Genomic DNA, 21,341 nt, shown 5'->3' with positions numbered 1-21,341 from the left:
CATTAGATTAAGAAATCTATCACGATCAGCCCACTCAGCACATGCCATAGGAGGACGAACATCAAGATTATGATGAGGTGGTATATGAATCCAGCTAAAATAAAACATACATACAAAAAAAGTCGTCTGGCAGATGCTGGAGAGGTTGGGAACAGGACAGGTTCCTGTTTTTTATACCCCCTCCTTGACAAATTTCTTGAACATCTGGCCCTGATCTCTCCTGTCTTCTCTCAACATTGGAGACAATCCTATTTACCCGAATTAGGTTTGTGATTATTGTGGGACAACTTTGGAATACTCTAGGTGGATGAAAACTATCCCTGTGCAACTAGTGTTGCAATCTGTAGGCTTTGTGTACAAATCAGTCTAAGTTCTTATCATTCTTGTACACTAACGTGTCAAGGAACTCAATCTGTTCAGTATCAATTTTACAGCTAAATCTAAGGAAGGGGACATCCCTCCCCTGAGCTGAATTAATGCTTCTGGGGTGCCCCACCACAAGATGAACAAGTCTCATCTATGTAGCGGAACCACCCCAGACAGAATTCCTTGTATAGATGATGAGGATACACAAATTTATCCTCAATCACATCCTTCACTAAACAGGACATAGGATGTGGCCACATTGGGACCCCAATCGCCGTGCCGTTCTTCTGCAGAAAGAAATCTTTCTCAAACATAAAGAAATTATTGATAAGCACATGCTCTAGCAATTCAATCAGAAAATTACATTGAACATCTTTATATATCCCCCACTCTGGGCAAGAACACCCCGTACACTGTCAGCTCCCACAATGTGGGGGATGAACAGTATACAGGGACGTCACATCCCAGGTGGGACAACAGTACACCCTCAAATTATCATATTGTTGGATCTTATCAATAAAGTCCATGGTATCCTTGATGTAGTAGGACTCTCCCTTTGTCACTAATGGAGACAGAATCTTGTCCAAAAAATTGGGCAAGTGGGACTCAACAAGGACCCAATTCCAGCCACAATGGCCATTTCTAGAAGTTTCCACCAGGATCTTTGAATTTGGGCATTACTTAAAAACACCAGAATCACAGAGTGTGAGGGTAGTAAGAATTCAGCTAACTTGATGGCCAATGATGTCCATCTGTAATCAGTGTATCAATTATGTTTTTCACACTCTCATATTCTTCTAGGGGGATCCCTTTGTAAATTTCTCATAAGTGGCTCCATCATTAAGTTTTCGATAGACCTCAGCCCTGTATTTACTAGATGTCCTTAATGGACAGGGCCCCGCCCTTATCGGCCAGCTTAATAGTGATATTTTTTTTCTCCTGGAGACGTTTAAGGGCTTGTTGTTCCCTGTAAGAAAGATTCATATTGCCACTCTTTTAATCCTTATAAGAAAGGTTTTTAAACGCACTCTCCACCAGTGTAATGAAAGTCTCTACTGCTGGATTGTCAGTAGGGGGATTAAACTGACTCTTCTTGCGTAACCCCAAATTTTCCATATCAAATAAAGTGTTGGTGTTATCTTCAGAGGTATATGTAAATGCCCTATTTGGGTTGTTGAAAAAGGCCTTAAAGGGACAATATACACTCATTTTCATAGAAATGCATGTAATAGACACTACTATAAAGAACAAGATGCCCAGATACTGATATAAAAATCCATGATAAAACGGTTTAAAGACTTACTTAGAAACTCTCAGTTTAGCTATGTTGAAAAGTTAGCTGGAAAACCAATTGCAAGTGGGAAATAAGACACTCTCCACTCCCCCTTCTTTTGCATATGAAAAGACCCTTTACACAACCAGGAGCAAGCTGGAGAAAGGTAGCTGACGGTATTCACATCAAACTTTGGGGCTTGGTTAGGAGTCAAGAAAATCACAGCATTGTTATTTAAAATAAGAAAAACTATATATTAATAAAGAGAAAAAAAAAGATTATGGGCTATATAAATAGATAATCTACAAAACATATATGCAAAGAAAAAATGAGTGTATAGTGTCCCTTTAAGGGCTGAGGTAACCTGAAGAAGATGGGTTGAGATTCAACCAGTGTTACAAATGTATCAAGATATTCAGGTGGGGGCAAAAGGATACCCCCTTACTTGGCAAAGATATACTCATCAGCATTTCTTTCTTAGACAGGGTTAACTATATTTACCTCCTCACTCCTCTGGTTGGTCCATCCTCATCGTGCCCATCCCTCCGCCTCTCTATTTATGATATTATCAATTTTTGGGATGTCATCTAACTGAGGAATGATAACAGTTTAAACACTTGTAATATGCTCACAAGTATGTGATAAGAAATTTGATATGCCCCCTTGAAATGAAGTCTTCCTTTGATATACTCTTGTAAATTGTAGTTCATGAGTATTGTACAGACAAAGGTATTTGTGGCAATACACAGGTATAGAGGAGGACTAATTATACACACATTTGTTAGAAGCTAGCTGGGAACACTAGTATTATATAACCCAGTCTATTAAGAAGTTAGTAATCCGGGAATATAAAGAATATTGGTAGAATATATACAGCACTACATTAGGCCAAATGTTGTGGCTTCTACTTTTTATTTGCTAATTGTCAGCTTTTTGTCTGCCTTTTTGATACTAAGTACAGTATGTCACTCTTTCAGGGGAGCTCATTTAATCTTTTTACATAAAAAAGCTCCAGAAAATACAGGTTATGAATAATTATAATAACATTAGTAAATTAAAATAGTAGCTTTGCACTAAACAGGAATATAGGAGTGCTGTGTCTTACATATAGATTACACATATAAAGGTCAAACAAAACACATATACCTATATATATTTATACATATTTATGTAAGCAAAGGTTTAAAGGGGATGAGTCAAGTCCAAAAAAAACTTTCATATTTCAAATAGGACATGTATTTTTAAAACAACTTTCCAATTTACTTTTTATCACCAATTTGGCTTTGTTCTCTTGGTATTCTTTAGTTGAAAGCTAAACTAGAAGGTTCTATGCTAATGAAGGCCACCTCTAATCTAAATGCATTACTACACTAGAGGGCATTAGTTCACTGTTTTCATATAGATAACATTGAGCTCTTGCACGTGGCATTTACCATGGAGGACAGCTCTGATTGGCTAAAATGCAAGTCTGTCAAAAGCACTGAAATGAGGGGGCCAGTCTGCTGAGGCTTAGATACAATGTAATACAGAGGTAAAACGTGTCTAATTATAACTGTGTTGGTTATGCAAAAACTGGGGAATTGGTAATGAAGGGATTATCTAGCTTTTAAAACAACAAAAATTCTGGTGTTGACTGTCCCTTTAAGGTTTACCTATAGCATTAGTTGCTTAATAGTATTGCTTCCTTAAAGGGACATTAAACCCCTAAATGTTTCTTCATGATTCAGACAGAGAATATCATTTTAAAACAACATTGCAATTTACTTCTATTGGTCTAATTTGCTTCACTCTTTAGATATCCTTTTGTTAAATAAATAGCAATTGCACGTGGGGTGAGCCAATCACATGAGGCAAATTTATGCAACCACCAATCAGAAGATACTGAGCCTATCTAGATATGCTTTTCGGAAGGAATATCAAGAGAATGAAGCAAATTAGAAAACAGAAGTAAATTAGAAAGTTGTTTAAAATGGTATTCTCTATCTGAATCATGAAAGAAAAAAAATTGGGTTTAATTTCCCTTTAAGCCTTATAGCATCATTTGTCCTGTATCTTCATTAAGCACATTTTAATATGTATAGGAGAGAAAAGAGTTAAATGAATTTAAATGAAGTATACATAGTGTATCCAAAGTTTTTGTTATCTAATTCAGTGTTTTTCAACCAGTGTGCCGTGGCACACTAGTGTGCCGTGAGAGATCCTCAGGTGTGCCACGGCAGACTGACAACAGTGTGACATATTTTTTAAACTTTGCTTGTTTTTTACTCCCAGTGCAGGGGTAGTTTGTAGGAGGCATGGCATAACAGCACAATACATTCAGTATGTGTGTGTTTGTGTGTATGTGTATATATATATGCTGTATTAGGCTACAATGTGTGATTTTTAAAAAATATTGGGATGGTGGTGTGCCACAGGATTTTTTAATGTAAAAAAGTGTGCCACAGCAAAAAAACAGAATTTATGTTTACCTGATAAATTTCTTTCTCCAACGGTGTGTCCGGTCCACGGCGTCATCCTTACTTGTGGGATATTCTCTTCCCCAACAGGAAATGGCAAAGAGCCCAGCAAAGCTGGTCACATGATCCCTCCTAGGCTCCGCCTACCCCAGTCATTCGACCGACGTTAAGGAGGAATAATAGCATAGGAGAAACCATATTGTACCGTAGGTGACTGTAGTTAAAGAAAATAAATTATCAGACCTGATTAAAAAACCAGGGCGGGCCGTGGACCGGACACACCGTTGGAGAAAGAAATTTATCAGTATACAATAAATCTGTTTTCTCCAACATAGGTGTGTCCGGTCCACGTCGTCATCCTTACTTTGTGGGAACCAATACCAATGCTTTAGGGACAACGATGAAGGGAGGGAGCAAATCAGGTCACCTAAATGGAAGGCACCACGGCTTTGCAAAACCTTTCTCCCAAAAATAGCCTCAGAAGAAGCAAAAGTATCAAACTTGTAAAATTTGGTTAAAAGTGTGCAGTGAAGACCAATGTCGCTGCCCTACATATCTGATCAACAGAAGCTCGTTCTTGAAGGCCCATGTGGAAGCCACAGCCCCTAGTGGAATGAGCCGTGATTCTTTCGGGAGGCCTGCCGTCCGGCAGTCTCGTATGCAATCTGATGATGCTTTTAATCCAAAAAGAGAGAGAGGTAGAAGTTGCTTTTTGACCTCTCCTTTTACCTGAATAAACAACAAACAGGGAAGATGTTTGTCTAAAATCCTTTGTAGCATCTAAATAGAATTTTAGAGCGCGAACAACATCCAAATTGTGCAACAAGCGTTCCTTCTTTGAAACTGGTTTCGGACACAGAGAAGGTACGATAATCTCCTGGTTAATGTTTTTGTTAGAAACAACTTTTGGAAGAAAACCAGGTTTAGTACGTAAAACCACCTTATCTGCATGGAACACCAGATAAGGAGGAGAACACAGCAGAGCAGATAATTCTGAAACTCTTCTAGCAGAAGAAATTGCAACTAAAAACAAAACTTTCCAAGATAATAACTTAATATCAACGGAATGTAAGGGTTCAAACGGAACCCCCTGAAGAACTGAAAGAACTAAATTGAGACTCCAAGGAGGAGTCAAAGGTTTGTAAACAGGCTTGATTCTAACCAGAGCCTGAACAAAGGCTTGAACATCTGGCACAGCTGCCAGTTTTCTGTGAAGTAACACCGACAAGGCAGAAATCTGTCCCTTCAGGGAACTTGCCGATAATCCTTTTTCCAATCCTTCTTGAAGGAAGGATAGAATCCTAGGAATCTTAACCTTGTCCCAAGGGAATCCTTTAGATTCACACCAACAGATATATTTTTTCCAAATTTTGTGGTAAATCTTTCTAGTTACAGGCTTTCTGGCCTGAACAAGAGTATCGATAACAGAATCTGAGAAACCTCGCTTCGATAAAATCAAGCGTTCAATCTCCAAGCAGTCAGCTGGAGTGAAACCAGATTCGGATGTTCGAACGGACCCTGAACAAGAAGGTCTCGTCTCAAAGGTAGCTTCCAAGGTGGAGCCGATGACATATTCACCAGATCTGCATACCAAGTCCTGCGTGGCCACGCAGGAGCTATCAAGATCACCGACGCCCTCTCCTGATTGATCCTGGCTACCAGCCTGGGGATGAGAGGAAACGGCGGGAACACATAAGCTAGTTTGAAGGTCCAAGGTGCTACTAGTGCATCCACTAGAGCCGCCTTGGGATCCCTGGATCTGGACCCGTAGCAAGGAACTTTGAAGTTCTGACGAGAGGCCATCAGATCCATGTCTGGAATGCCCCAAAGTTGAGTGACTTGGGCAAAGATTTCCGGATGGAGTTCCCACTCCCCCGGATGCAATGTCTGACGACTCAGAAAATCCGCTTCCCAATTTTCCACTCCCGGGATGTGGATAGCAGACAGGTGGCAGGAGTGAGACTCCGCCCATAGAATGATCTTGGTCACTTCTTCCATCGCTAGGGAACTCCTTGTTCCCCCCTGATGGTTGATGTACGCAACAGTCGTCATGTTGTCTGATTGAAACCGTATGAACTTGGTCCTCGCTAGCTGAGGCCAAGCCTTGAGAGCATTGAATATCGCTCTCAGTTCCAGAATATTTATCGGTAGAAGAGATTCTTCCCGAGACCAAAGACCCTGAGCTTTCAGGGATCCCCAGACCGCGCCCCAGCCCATCAGACTGGCGTCGGTCGTGACAATGACCCACTCTGGTCTGTGGAATGTCATCCCTCGTGACAGGTTGTCCAGGGACAGCCACCAACGGAGTGAGTCTCTGGTCCTCTGATTTACTTGTATCTTTGGAGACAAGTCTGTATAGTCCCCATTCCACTGACTGAGCATGCACAGTTGTAACGGTCTTAGATGAATGCGCGCAAAAGGAACTATGTCCATTGCCGCTACCATCAACCCGATCACTTCCATGCACTGAGCTACGGAAGGAAGAGGAACGGAATGAAGTATTCGACAAGAGTCCAGGAGCTTTGTCTTTCTGGCCTCTGTTAGAAAAATCCTCATTTCTGAGGAGTCTATAATTGTTCCCAAGAAAGGAACCCTTGTTAACGGGGATAGAGAACTCTTTTCCACGTTCACTTTCCAGCCGTGCGATCTGAGAAAGGCCAGGACGATGTCCGTGTGAGCCTTTGCTCGAGGGAGGGACGACGCTTGAATCAGAATGTCGTCCAGGTAAGGTACTACTGCAATGCCCCTGTGTCTTAGCACAGCTAGAAGGGACCCTAATACCTTTGTGAAAATCCTTGGAGCAGTGGCTAATCCGAAAGGAAGCGCCACAAACTGGTAATGTTTGTCCAGGAATAGCAAACCTTAGGAACCGATGGATGTTCCTTGTGGATAGGAATATGTAGATACGCATCCTTTAAATCCACCGTGGTCATGAATTGACCTTCCTGGATGGAAGGAAGGATAGTTCGAAGTGTTTCCATCTTGAAAGATGGGACCTTGAGAAATTTTTGTTTAAGATCTTGAGATCTAGGATTGGTCTGAATGTTCCCATCTTTTTTGGGAACTGATGAACAGATTGGAGTAGAACCCCATCCCTTGTTTCTCTCAATGAACCCGATGATTCACTCCCATTTTTAACAGGTCTTCTACGCAAAGTAAGAACGCCTGTCTTTTTATGTGGTCTGAAGGACAACTGAGGACCTGGTGGAACCTTCCCCTTGGGGGAAGTCCCTTGAATTCCAGAAGATAACCCTGGGAGACTATTTCTAGCGCCCAAGGATCCAGAACATCTCTTGCCCAAGCCTGAGCGAAGAGAGAGAGTCTGCCCCCCACCAGATCCGGTCCCGGATCGGGGGCCGATATTTCATGCTGTCTTGGTAGCAGTGGCAGGTTTCTTTGCCTGCTTTCCCTTGTTCCAGCCTTGCATTGGTCTCCAAGCTGGCTTGGCCTGAGAAGTATTACCTTCTTGCTTAGAGGACGTAGCACCTTGGGCTGGTCCGTTTTTACGAAAGGGACGAAAATTAGGTCTATTTTTTGCCTTGAAAGGCCGATCCTGAGGAAGGGCATGGCCCTTACCCCCAGTGATATCAGAGATAATCTCTTTCAAGTCAGGACCAAACAGCGTTTTCCCCTTGAAAGGAATGTTTAGTAGCTTATTCTTGGAAGACGCATCAGCCGACCAAGATTTCAACCAAAGCGCTCTGCGCGCCACAATAGCAAACCCAGAATTCTTAGCCGCTAACTTAGCCAATTGCAAAGAGGCGTCTAGAGTGAAAGAATTAGCCAATTTGAGAGCATTGACTCTGTCCATAATCTCCTCATAAGTGAGGCTAGTCACTATCGAGCACCTTAATCAGTTCATCAAACCAGAAATATGCGGCTGTAGTGACAGGGGACAATGCATGAAATTGGGTTGTAGAAGGTAACCCTGCTGAACAAACATCTTTTTAAGCAAACCTTCTAATTTTTTATCCATAGGGATCTTTGAAAGCACAACTATCCCTATGGGAATAGTGGTTGCGTTTGTTTAAAGTAGAAAACCGCTCCCTCGACCTTGGGGACTGACTGCATAAGTCCTTTCTGGGGTCGACCATAGAAACAATTTTTTAAATATGGGGGGAGGGACGAAAGAATACCGGGGCCTTTCCCATTCTTTATTAACAATGTCCGCCACCCGCTTGGGTATAGGAAAAGCTTCTGGGAGCCCCGGCACCCTAGGAACTTGTCCATTTTACATAGTTTCTCTGGGATGACCAAATTTTCACAATCATCCAGAGTGGATAATACCTCCTTAAGCAAAATGCGGAGATGTTCCAATTTAAATTTAAAAGTAATCACATCAGATTCAGCCTGCTGAGAAATATTCCCTAAATCAGTAATTTCTCCCTCAGACAAAACCTCCCTGGCCCCCTCAGATTGGGTTAGGGGCCCTTCAGAGATATTAATATCAGCGTCGTCATGCTCTTCAGTAACTAAAACAGAACATCCACGCTTACGCTGACAAGGGTTCATTTTGGCTAAAATGTTTTTGACAGAATTATCCATTACAGCCGTTAATTGTTGCATAGTAAGGAGTATTGGCGCGCTAGATGTACTAGGAGCCTCCTGAGTGGGCAAGACTCGTGTAGACGAAGGAGGGAATGATGCAGTACCATGCTTACTCCCCTCACTTGAGGAATCATCTTGGGCATCATTGTCATTATCACATAAATCACATTTATTTAAATGATAGGAATTCTGGCTTCCCACATTCAGAACACAGTCTATCTGGTAGTTCAGACATGTTAAACAGGCATAAACTTGATAAGACTAGTACAAAATACGTTTTGAAATAAAACCGTTACTGTCACTTAATTTTAAACTGAACACACTTTATTACTGCAATTGCGAAAAAACATGAAGGAATTGTTCAAAATTCACCAAACTTCACCACAGTGTCTTAAAGCCTTGAAAATATTGCACACCAAATTTGGATGCTTTAACCCTTAAAATAACGGAACCGAGCCGTTTTAAAGCTTTAACCCCTTACAGTCCCTGGTATCTGCTTTGCTGAGACCCAACCAAACCCAAGGGGGATACGATACCAAATGATGCCTTTCAGAAGTCTTTTATAAGTATCAAGAGTCCTCTCCCATGCGAACTGCATGCCATGCCTCTCAAAACAAGTGCGCAACACCGGCGCGAAAAATGAGACTCTGCCTATGCTTTGGGATAAGCCCCCCTAAAGAATAAGGTGTCTTAAAACAGTGCCTGCCGATATTATATATCAAAATACCCAGAATTAAATGATTCCTCAAGGCTAAATAAGTGTTAATATCAATCGATTTAGCCCAAAAAATGTCTACAGTCTAAATAAGCCCTTGTGAAGCCCTTATTTACAATCGTAATAAACATGGCTTAGGTATCCGAACCCATAGGGAAAATGACAGCTTCCAGCATTACATCGTCTGTTAGAATGTGTCATACCTCACATGCAGTCAAGGACTGAAAACTGTTCCCCCCCAACTGAAGTTAATGCTCTCAACAGTCCTGTGTGGAACAGCCATGGATTTGTAGTTACGGTTGCTAAAATCATTTTCCTCATACAAACAGGAATTCTTCATCTCTTTTCTGTTTCTGAGTAAATTAGTACTTACCAGCACTATTTGAAAATAACAAACTCTTGATTGAATAATGAAAAACTACAGTTAAACACTAAAAAAACTCTAAGCCATCTCCGTGGAGATGTTGCCTGTACAACGGCAAAGAGAATGACTGGTGTAGGCGGAGCCTAGGAGGGATCATGTGACCAGCTTTGCTGGGCTCTTTGCCATTTCCTGTTTGGGGAAGAGAATATCCCACAAGTAAGCGATGACGCCGTGGACCGGACACACCTATGTTGGAGAAAAAAGGTTAAAAATCCCTGATCTAATCAGTGGTTAACCAATAAAAACAGAGCACAAGGTAATTTATTTTAAATCAGCACACATTGTTTTAATTATGTCTATGATTAAGGCCACTGACCGAAACATGTCAGACTAAGGACTATTGCTTTTGCTGTTCTGTTGCTAGCTGAATGTAGCAGCTTTTTCTTTAACTTTGTTGAATACATTCTGGACTTTTTAAATCGAAGATTGTGTCGGCTGCTGCATAATTTCTCTGTGCTTTTTTTTATTTAAAAAAAAAGGTGTGTGGGCACTCAATGATTTGCTTGGGTGTTCTGAACCCGACAGCACCTACCACCCACCTTAGTGCGGCTCTGACCCTGTTTCAGAACTGCCAAATATGAAAACGTTTTTTTAGTGTGCACAGGAAATGTGTATCAATGTGATTTTTTTTTTACCCTTGGTAGCCCACAACAAAAGGAAATTAAAAAACCAAACATTAAAGCAGTGATTGCCAATACAATACAGCACATATTTATGCCCTCACACAACTACACATGATGTTAGGGTTGCCCACCTAGCCTGTATTTTACTAATATGGCTAGTACTTTTAAGGTTTAGGTAGATCAAAGTTGGAAATAACAATCAAATATAGAAATAAACATGATATCAAAAGTCTTCTATGTTATAACTGAATAATGGTTATTTGCAGTATCATAATAAAAAAAAAATCAAAATCCTGTAAGTTTCAACGCTATTCCAATCAGCAATAGAATGCCGAGCTCAATCCGTATTGGCTGATTGGGACCAGCCAATAGGATTTTCCCCTTTTAATTTCTATTGGCTGATAGATTCTATCAGCCAATTCGTAATTTAAGGGACGCCATCTTGGATGGCGTCATTTAAAGGGAACTTCATTTTCCAGCAACGATCGGAAGAAGAGGATGCTCCGCGCCGGATGTCTTGAAGATGGACCCACTCCGCGCCGGATGGATGACGATAGAAAATGCCGTCTGGAGGAAGACTTCTGCCCGCTTGGATGAAGACTTCTGCCGGCTTGGATGAGAACTTCTGCCCGCTTGGATAAAGACTTCTGCCGCCTGGATGAGGATGGATGTCCGGTCTTCGAAAACTGTAAGTGGATCGTCAGGGGTTAGTGTTAGGTTTGTTATGGGTTTATTGGGTGGGTTTTATTTTTAGCTTAGGGTTTGGGAAATGTAAACGAGCTAAATGCCCTTTTAAGGGCAATGCCCATCCAAATGCCCTTTTCAGGGCAATGGTTAGCATAGGTTTATTTAGATAGATTTTTATTTGGGGGGTTTGGTTGGGTGGGTGGTTTACTGTTTGTATTTTTTTTACAGATAAAAGAGCTGATTTCTTTGGGGCAATGCCCAGCAAAAGGCCCTTTTAAGGGCCATTGGCAGTATAGTGCAGGCTAGGGTTTTTTTTTATTTTGGGGGGCTTTTTATTTTGATAGAGCTATTAGATTAGGAGTAATTCATTTTTATTTTTGATAATTGCGTTATTTATTTTGTGTAATTTTGTGTTTGTTATTTTTGTAATATAGATAATTGTATTTGATTAATTTAATTTATTTTATTGTAATGTTAGTTTTTAGTGTAAGGCAGGTTAAGTTTTATTTTTATTTTACAGGTAACTTGTGTATTTATTTTAACTAGGTAGCTAGTAAATAGTTAATAACTATTTACTAACTAGTCTACCTAGTTAAAATAAATACAAACTTACCTGTGAAATAAAAATAAAACCTAAGATAGCTACAATATAACTAATAGTTACATTGTAGCTATCTTAGGTTTTATTTCACAGGTAAGTTTGTATTTAGTTTTAAATAGGAATTATTTAGGTAATAATTGTAAGTTTTATTTAGATTTATTTTAATTATATTAATGTTAGGGGGTGTTAGGGTTAGACTTAGGCTTACATTATGGGTTAGGTTTAGAGGGTTAATATATTTAAGTAAGTTATGTGGGAGGCCAGATGTTTAGGGGTTTAATAGTTTTATTTAGTATATTTCATTGTGGGGGGCTTGCGGTTTAGCGGTAAATAGGTTTATTATAGCGGCGATGTGGGCGACGGCAGATTAGGGGTTAATAATTTTTAAATAGTGTTTGCGATGTGGGAGGACGGCAGTTTAGGGGGTTAATAGGTGTATTATAGTGGCGACGATGTCGGGGGAGCGACGGAATAGGGGTTAATACATTTTTTAAGTGGCGGCGATGTCCGGAGTGGCAGATAGGGGTTAATAAATTTATTTAGTGTTTGCGATGCAGGAGGGCCTCGGTTTAGGGGTTAATAGGGTAGTTTATAGGTGTTAGTGTATTTTGTGACAGTTTAGTTATGAGTTTTATGTTACAGCTTTGTAGCATAAAACTCATAACTACTGACTTTCAGATGGCTGTACGGATCTTGTCATTTTAGGCTGTACCGCTCACTTTTTGGCCTCACTGCAAAACTCGTAATACCGCCGCTATGGAAATCCCATTGGACAAAGGACTTTTTTACAAAGTGCGGTACTGACGTTGCGGGACGGCCTAAAAAGGTGTGTGGTACAGCTATTCTGACAAGACTTGTAATATATGGCGTTAGGGAAAAAGCAGTCGTTATGGGCCATAAGGATGCTATTTGAGTCATAATGCAAAACTCATAATCTAGCTGATAGTCAATAGGAGGACTAGACTCCTAATAAGCTATAATTAACAAAATTTCCTTAACAAAGAACAAAAAGATGTTCAAATGAAAAATAAGGAGAATTTTTAACAAACTTCTGATACAGGATCCTTTGAGCCAAAGAAACCTTCATCAGTAGAATAAACTTAAGTATGCTGTTCGGTCAGAACAAAAACTAAATTTATTGCTTAACCTGATAAATTACTTTCTTTTACGATATGACGAGTCCACGGATTTCATCCTTACTTGTGGGATATTAACCTCCTGCTGACAGGAAGTGGCAAAGAGCACCACGAGCAGAGCTGTATATATAGCCCCTCCCTTCACCCTCCACCCTCAGTCATTCGGCCCGAAGGTTATAGGAAGAGAAAAGGAAAGGCTAAAAAGGTGCCAGAGGTGGACTGAAGTTTACAAAAAATAAAATAAATCTGTCTTAAAATTACAGGGTGGGCCGTGGCTCATCAAATCGTAAAAGAAAGTAATTTATCAGGTAAGCATAAATTTAGTTTTCTTTTACAAAGATATGACGAGTCCACGGATTTCATCCTTACTTGTAGGAAACTAATACCTAAGCAATAGGACACGGATGAAAGGGAGGGGAACAAGACAGAGACCTAAACAGGAAGGCACCACTGCTTAAAGAACCTTCCTCCCAAAAGATAGCCTCAGAAGAAGCAAAAGTATCAAATTTGTAAAATTTGAAAAAGTGTGAAGGGACGACCAAGTCGCAGCCTTACAAGGTCTGTTTCAACAGATGCATCGTTTTTAAAAGACCCATGTGGAAGCCACAGCCCTAGGACAATGAGCCGTAATCTTTCAGGAGGCTGGCTGTCCAGGCAGTCTCATATGCCAGGCGGAGGATACTTCTCAGCCCAAATAATGAGAAGAAGGTAGCCGTAAGCTTCTTCTGACCCCTTACGCTTTCCATAATAAACAATGATTAATGAAGATGATTGACGGAAATCCTTAGTTGCCTGTAAGTAAAACTATAATGGCACGGATCACATACAAGTTATGTAATAGACGCTCCTTCTTAGAAGATGGATTAGGACACAAAAGAAGGAACAACAATTTCCGCGATTAATATTCTTATTCGAAACAACCTTAGGAAGAAAACCAGGTTTGGTACGTTAAAACCCACCGTATCATAAGAAATATGAGATAAGGCGAATCACACTGTAAAGCTGAAAGCTCAGAACTCTGCGAGCAGAAGAAATAGCAACCAAAAAACAGAACTTTCCAAGATAATAGTTTTAATATCTATGGAATGCATAGGTTCAAAAACGGAACCCTTTGCAGAACTCGAAGAACTAAATTCAAACACCATTGAGGAGTAATAGGACTAAATACAGGCTTAATTCTAGATAGAGCCTGACAAAAGACTGAACATCTGATACATTTGCCAAACATTTGTGAAACAGAATTGACAAAGCTGAAATTTTTTCCTTTTAAGGAACTTGGCTGATAACCCTTTCTCCAATCCTTCTTGGAGAAAAGACAAATCCTAGGAATCCTAATTTTACTCCATGAGGTAACCCTTGGATTCACACCAATAAAGATATTTACACCATATCTTATGATAAATTTTCCTAGTGACAGGCATTCTAGCCTGTATCAAAGTATTGATAACTGAATCAGAGAATCACTCGTTTTGATCAAATCAAGCGTTCAATCTCCACGCAGTCAGTTTGCAGAGAAATTAGATTTGGATGTTGGAAAGGACCATGAATGAGAAGGTCCTGTCTCAACTGAAGTTTCCACGGTGGCAGAGAGGACATGTCCACTAGATCCGCATACCAAGTCCTGCGTGGCCACGCAGGCGCTATCAGGATCACTGAAGCTCTCTCCTGTTTGATTTGAGCAATCACGCGTGGGAGGAGAGGAAATGGCGGAAACACATAAGCTAGGCTGAACAACCAAGGAACTGTCAAGGCATCTATCAGTTCGGCCTGAGGATCCCTTGACCGGGATCTGTATCTTGGAAGCTTGGCATTCTGATGAGATGCCATCAAATCCAACTCTGGTCTGCCCCATTTGAGAATCAATGAGGCAAATACCTCCGGGTGAAGTTCCCACTCCCGCGTATGAAAAGTCTGTCGTCTTAGAAAATCTGCTTCCCAGTTCTCTACCCCTGGGATGTAGATCGCCGACAGATGACAAGAGTGGGCCTCTTCCCAACTGATTATCTTGGATACTTCTATCATCGCTAAGGAACTCCTTGTTCCCCCCTGATGATTGACATATGCCACAGTCGTTATGTTGTCCGACTGGAATCTGATGAATTTGGCCGAAGCCAACTGAGGCCACGCCTGAAGCGCATTGAATATTGTCCTTAGTTCCAAAATATTGATTGAAAGTAGAGACTCCACTTGAGTCCAAACACCCTGAGTCTTCAGGGAATTCCAAACTACACCCCAGCCCAGAAGGCTGGCATCTGTTGTCACTATCACCCACGAGGGTCTGCGGAAACAAGTCCCCTGGGACAGATGATCCGGCGACAACCACCAAAGAAGAAAGTTTCTGGTCTCTTGATCCAGAATCTGCATAATCCCCATTCCACTGACCGAGCATGCACAGTTGCAGAGGTCTGAGATGAAAGCAAGCAAACGGAACAATGTCCATTGCCGCTACCATTAATATGATTACCTCCATACGCTGAGCCACTGATGGCCGAGGAATGGGCTGAAGTACTCGGCAAGTATTCAAAATCTTTGATTTTCTGACCTCCGTCAGAAATACTTTCATGGCTATCGAGTCTATCAGAGTTCCCAAGAAAGGAACCCTTGTCTGTGGAACAAGTGAACTTTTCTCTATGTTCACCTTCCAGCCGTGAGTTTTCAGAAAAGACAACACTGTGTCCATGTTAGATTTTTTCAGATGATATGTTGACGCCTGAATCAAAATATCATCCAGATAAGACGCCACCGCTATCCCTTGCGGTCTGAGAACCTCCAAAAGAGACCCTAGAACCTTTGTGAAGATTCTGGGTGCTGTAGCCAACCTGAAAGGAAGAGCCACAAACTGATAATGTTTGTCCAAGAAGACAAACCTTAGAAACCGATGATGATCTTTGTGGATTGGAATATGAAGGTAAGCATCCTTCAAATCCACAGTAGTCATATATTGACCCTCCTGAACCATTGGCAAAATCGTTCGAATTGTCTCCATCTTGAATGATGGAACTCTTAGAAATTTGTTTAGACACTTGAGGTCCAAAATGGGTCCTGAACGGTCCGCCTCTTTTTTGGGGACCACACAATAGGTTTGAGTAAAACCCCTAATGTTGGAACAGGACACGATTACTCCCATAGTAAAATAAACAAACCTTTTACACAGCGTAAGAACGCCTCTCTCTTTATCTGGTTTGCAGAAAATTTTGAAAGATGAAATCTTCCTCTTGGGAGAAAATCCTTGAATTCCAATTGATAAACGTGGGTCACTATTTCTATCCTGAGGTAGGGCAGGCCTTTACCTCCTGAATATCAGAAATGATCTCCTTCAATTCTGGCCCAAAAAGGGTCTTACCTTTAAAGGGAATAGCTAAAAGCTTATGTTTTGACGACACATCAGCAGACAAAGATTTGAGCCACAATGCTCTAAGTGCTAAAGATAGCAAAACCTGCATTTTTTGCCGCTAATTTAGCAATTTGAAAAGCGGCATAAGTAATAAAAGAAATAGCTAGTTTAAGAGCCTTAATTCTATCTAGAATATCATCTAATCTCAACTTTAAGAGACTCTTCTAGAGCCTCAAACCAAAAAGCTGCTGCAGTAGTTACTGGAACAATGCAAGCCGTAGGTTGTAAAAGAAATCCCCGATTAGCAAATAATTTCTTTAGTAGACCCTCTAATTTCTTATCCATAGGGTCCTTGAAAGCACAACTATCCTCAATAGGTATAGTAGTATGCTTAGCTAGGGAAGATATAGCTCCCTCTACCTTAGGGACCGTCTGCCATGAGTACCGAATGGTATCTGATAGGGTTGCACCGATACTAGTATCGGTATCGGTACCGATACCAAGTATTTGCATGAGTACTTGTACTCATGCAAATGCACCGATACTTAAACCGATACCTGCACTTCCTACCCATTCTCTATCTTGTGGAGATTTTTCAAACTGCATGTTCCCATTTCATTTTAAGCTGTAGTGGAGACTTTTTCAGACAAACCCCTGAAGTACTGGGTAGTTAATAAACTGAGATTTCCAGCTCTTGCTAAAATGGCCCAAAATTATCTTTCTGCCCCCATGCAGTAGTGCTGAAAGTGAGACTTTTTCAGCTTAGCATTAAACAACATTACTGGATAGCAGAAACAGGACGTATAGCTGAACAATACAGAGATGCTTCTGTTCCTTAAAAAGAACTTGCTACTAACTTTTCAAAAATTATTATAATTTGCTAGATTGCCTGTTTATAGTGCTAGTTCTTCTCTTGCACGAATTTATGCTCAAATCATACTGTACTCTGAGGAACATCCGTAGCTTATATATTGCAGGAAGTGTGTTCATAGAAAAAAGTTAAAGGGATTACTTTCTGTTATAATTTTTAAGCTAAACAACTAACATATTAAAGTTAATAAACATTAATTAAAACCTACTGACCTATATTTTCTCCAAAACGAAGCTTTTCTTAACGTTCTAAAAGTTTATATCTTTTATTCGCCGATGATGTCACGTTATCCTGCCCACTATTTTCAGCACTGCATGTTCCAAAATCTAAACAATCCAATAACTTTGTGTTTTAAAGTGCCATTTTGGAAACCTATGGTATTGGTAAACGGATTGGTACAGAGCAAAGGATACCCACGGAGTGGGTTTTGGAAAACAATTACATTTGCAGACAAGATTTCTGACATACAGTAGAGATATGGTTAATGAAATGCTATTGATAAAAAGCGTATTTGGGTAGTTAGTTAGTAACAGTCTAGAAAATATTTACTTACAGTGGCCCTTTAAGTTAAATCCTATGAACACACATCTTACAATAATAGGACTAGATTTAGATTACATTTGATATGTAGGCTTTACCAATGCTCTGTTCACATTTCCAAACGCAATAGACTTTAAAGGAGTTGCACATGCCAATGAGCATTGGTAAAGCTTACAGTCAAATGTAATCTAGCCCGTAGTGTTGTTTCCCCATTTTAAACAGTGCATCTGTATATTTTTACTGCATTGCACTTTTGGTTGATTGTGATATTACATTTGTTATTTATTATTGTTGTTATGAATATATTTATAATGTAATATTTTTATTTATAAACGTGTTCTGTGAAATTTCTTCGAGGTTTTACAACTTTGTAACAACAAGCACATTTTATTTTATTATTTCATATGATTTCATAATATCTTTTGAGTTTCAGTTCTTCATAATTATAAAGAAGCTATCTTAAATCATTAGCCTGTATTGTGCTTGGGACACTGTCACATGACATTAAAAAAGTATCGGTAATTGGTATCGGCGAGTATTTTAAAAAAAGTATCGGTACTTGTACTCGGTCTTAAAAAAATGGTATCGGTGCAACCCTAGTATCTGATATAGGAAACATTTTCTTAAAATTAGGAGAGGGAGAAAACGGTATACCTGGTCTATCCCATTCCTTACTAATAATTTCCGAAATTCTCTTAGGAGCCGGAAAAACATCAGTGTAAGTAGGAACTTCCAAAAATGTATCCATTTTACACAATTTCTCTGGAGGAATCACAATAGGATCAGAATCATCCAGAGTCGCTAAAACCTCCCTAAGCAACAGGCGGAGATGTTCAAGCTTAAATTTAAAAGACATAGCGTCTGACTCTGTCTGAGGTAAAACATTCCCTGAATCTGAAATTTCACCCTCAGACAGTAATTCCCTGATCCCCAACTCAGAGCACTGTGAGGAAACATCGGAAATAGCTAACAAAGCATCAGAGGATTCAGTATTAACATTAATACTTGACCTACTGCGTTTACCCTGCAACACTGTTAATTTAGACAATACCTCTGAGTAAAAGAATTAGACATACTAGTAGTACTAGGCGTCGCTTGTGTGGGCGTTAAAGGTTGTGACACTTAGGGAGAATTGGATGGCATATCCTGATTCTCTTCAGATTGAGAATCATCCTTAGGCACACTTTCTTTACAAGCCCTTTCAGTACAAACGTTACACAATGATAGAGGGGGTTGCACAATAGCTTCTAAACACTGAATGTCTGACAATGAGAAACCTCAATGTCAGACATGTTGAACAGACTAGTAATACCACAAAGGTCGTTTAAACACTTATTTATAGCATAAAATAAACATTAGAAAAAACGTGTACTGTGCCTTTAAGAAAAGAAAAAGTAAACAATTTTTCCAAAATGCACAAAAAAACTTAAATTATTCTCAAATTTAACTTAATATCGTTGGTTAATCCAAAAATTACTGCACCCAGAAGCAAAGGCAGAAATAAGGCTTTAGAAGTACTTATATCAACATCTAGTCAAAAGATAGATAAACATACCCCCTGCACCATGCCACAGCTCAGCTGTGGCGCCTACCTGCCCCCAGAGTACTTCGAATCAAGTTTCCAACCCTTCAGACCAGCTACTCAGTCCAGGAGCCCCCCGAGTTACTGTTTGCTGCTGCTAAGCCTGAAGGAAATGCGCCAAAATAGGCTCCGCCCCTTAAGGTAAAATATCAGAGTAGGCCCAAACAACACCACATGGGAATGTGGTTTTGCACTAAAGTAGAAATACACACACAATTACAACCCTAAAGCATAAAACCAATAAGTTTAAAGTGCGAAAAAAATAAAAAAACATAAAACATCGTTTTTTTACATTGTCTCCCATGTCACACAATGCCAAAAAATATCAACTAATGATGAATAAAATATAGGGACTCCAGTAACACCCCTCTTTTTAATAGGTTTTACTGCTTACCCCGTTCCCGTACAGGGAAAAAAATGCTAGCCAGTTCTGATACACCAAGTCTCCTCAGAAAAAAAGGCTGCACATACCTTAATGCTGCTTGTAGCATAAAACCGGTCTCCACACTGAAGATGTCTCATGGTTACCTTCAGAAGTCTTGTGGGAACCAGCGTGGATCTTAGTTACAAATGCTAAGATCATCAAACCTCAGGGCAGAAATCTTCTTCCATATCCCCCTGAGGAAAATAGTATGCACCGGTACCATTTAAAATAAAAAAACTTCTTGATTGAAGAAACTAAAACTAACACCTCACTTTACCATGTCTTCCTAGTATAACACAGGCAAAGAGAATGACTGGGGGTGGAGGAGAAGGGAGGGGCTATATATAAAGCTCTGCTGTGGTGCTCTTTGCAACTTCCTGTCAGCAGGAGGTTAATATCCCACAAGTAAGGATGAAATCCGTGGACTTGTCATATCTCTAAAAGAAATTAATTAAATCTTAATAATTTTGAAAAGACTTTGTAAGTTTACTTAAAGCAAAATAGCAGTCATAACCTTTTATGATATAAGTAACAACATGTTATGTTTGCAGATGAAATCAAGTACCTGAACTGAATATGTATAAAAACAGTAAATGTTATTGTACATGTAGAAACATTACTAGCATAAAACATAATAAATAAATGCCACATAATTGAGCTGAAGAAATAACAACACCTTAAAAATGAAAAGAACACAGCTTTGTAGAAGCATCATGGTTTCTAAAGTAACATCAGAGTCAGGATCAGAATGAGACATCTCACAAAATGTAACAGAAAAAGAAAAATAGCATTAGGGAAAACATTCAATTTCCACATTGTAACAGTTTTAGTAGAGAAAAGTAGATAGTATATATATATTTTTTTTAAAATAAAATAAAAAAGCAGGCATAATAGCTTTCAAAGATCATGAAAACAGTGAGCAATAGAGGGAGAGGGGTAAAATAAAAATTTGGCTTCAAGAATGACGCATTACGCAAAAGAAGTTAAAAAAATGTTGGCGCAAAACTAACACCAGGAAATGACACAACTTGCGTCATAACAAACGCGATTTTGTGCCAAAATAACTAGAGTCAACGAAGACGCAGGAAATGATGAAATTTGCAGCATCAAAGGCGCAACTTCATGCCAAAAAAATTTGCGCCAAGAATTACGCAATAAAAAACAACATTTTGCGCCCTTGCGAGCCTAGATTTGCCTGCGAAAAAATAAAAGTCAAATTAGAAAAAGACAACCCCAGGTAAGAAAAAAGTTTAAATAAACTTCCCAAAGATGATTCTTTTACTGAAACTGTTTAGACTGCAAAGGGGAATACATATAGACCTGACTCATGGCAAATATAAGTAAAATACATATATTTAAAACTTAATATTAATACATAAAGCACCAAACCATAGCTGAGAGTGTCTTAAATAATGATACATACTTACCAAAAGACACCCATCCACATATAGCAGATAGCCAAACCAGTACTGAAAACTATCAGCAGAGGCAATGGTATATAAAAGAGTATATTGTCGATCTGAAAAGGGAGGTTGGAGATGAATCCCTACAGCCGATAACAGAGAACCCTTGAGTTGTGGGTGTGGTGGGAGGTGTATTTATAAGCATTTGAAGTTTGGGAAACTTTGCCCCCTCCTAGTAGTAATGGATATCCCATACATCACTAGCTCATGGACTCTTGCCAATTACATAAAAAAACTGTCAAATGCATTCAGATAAGAGGCAGTCTTCAAGGGCTTAGAAATTAGCATATGAGCCTAT

At 39.7% G+C, this 21,341-nt stretch overlaps 1 protein-coding gene across 1 annotated transcript in view; it reads right to left on the bottom strand.

Moving 5' to 3' along the window:
- Positions 1–1,362: 1,362 nt before the first annotated feature.
- LOC128661340 (gastrula zinc finger protein XlCGF49.1-like) overlaps positions 1,363–21,341 on the bottom strand; it is a gene marked incomplete at its 5' end in the record, with an annotated part of 63,357 nt that continues 43,378 nt past the window's right edge. The window contains one exon of the mRNA XM_053715603.1: positions 1,363–1,551. Within this exon, the coding sequence (XP_053571578.1) occupies positions 1,363–1,551 (189 nt within the window). The remainder of the gene's footprint in view (positions 1,552–21,341) is intronic.

The sequence above is a fragment of the Bombina bombina genome, chromosome 5 (genome assembly GCF_027579735.1).
Source record: "Bombina bombina isolate aBomBom1 chromosome 5, aBomBom1.pri, whole genome shotgun sequence".
In the NCBI taxonomy this organism is placed as follows: Eukaryota; Metazoa; Chordata; class Amphibia; order Anura; family Bombinatoridae; genus Bombina; species Bombina bombina.
This window is presented reverse-complemented; position numbering and strand designations above follow the sequence as displayed.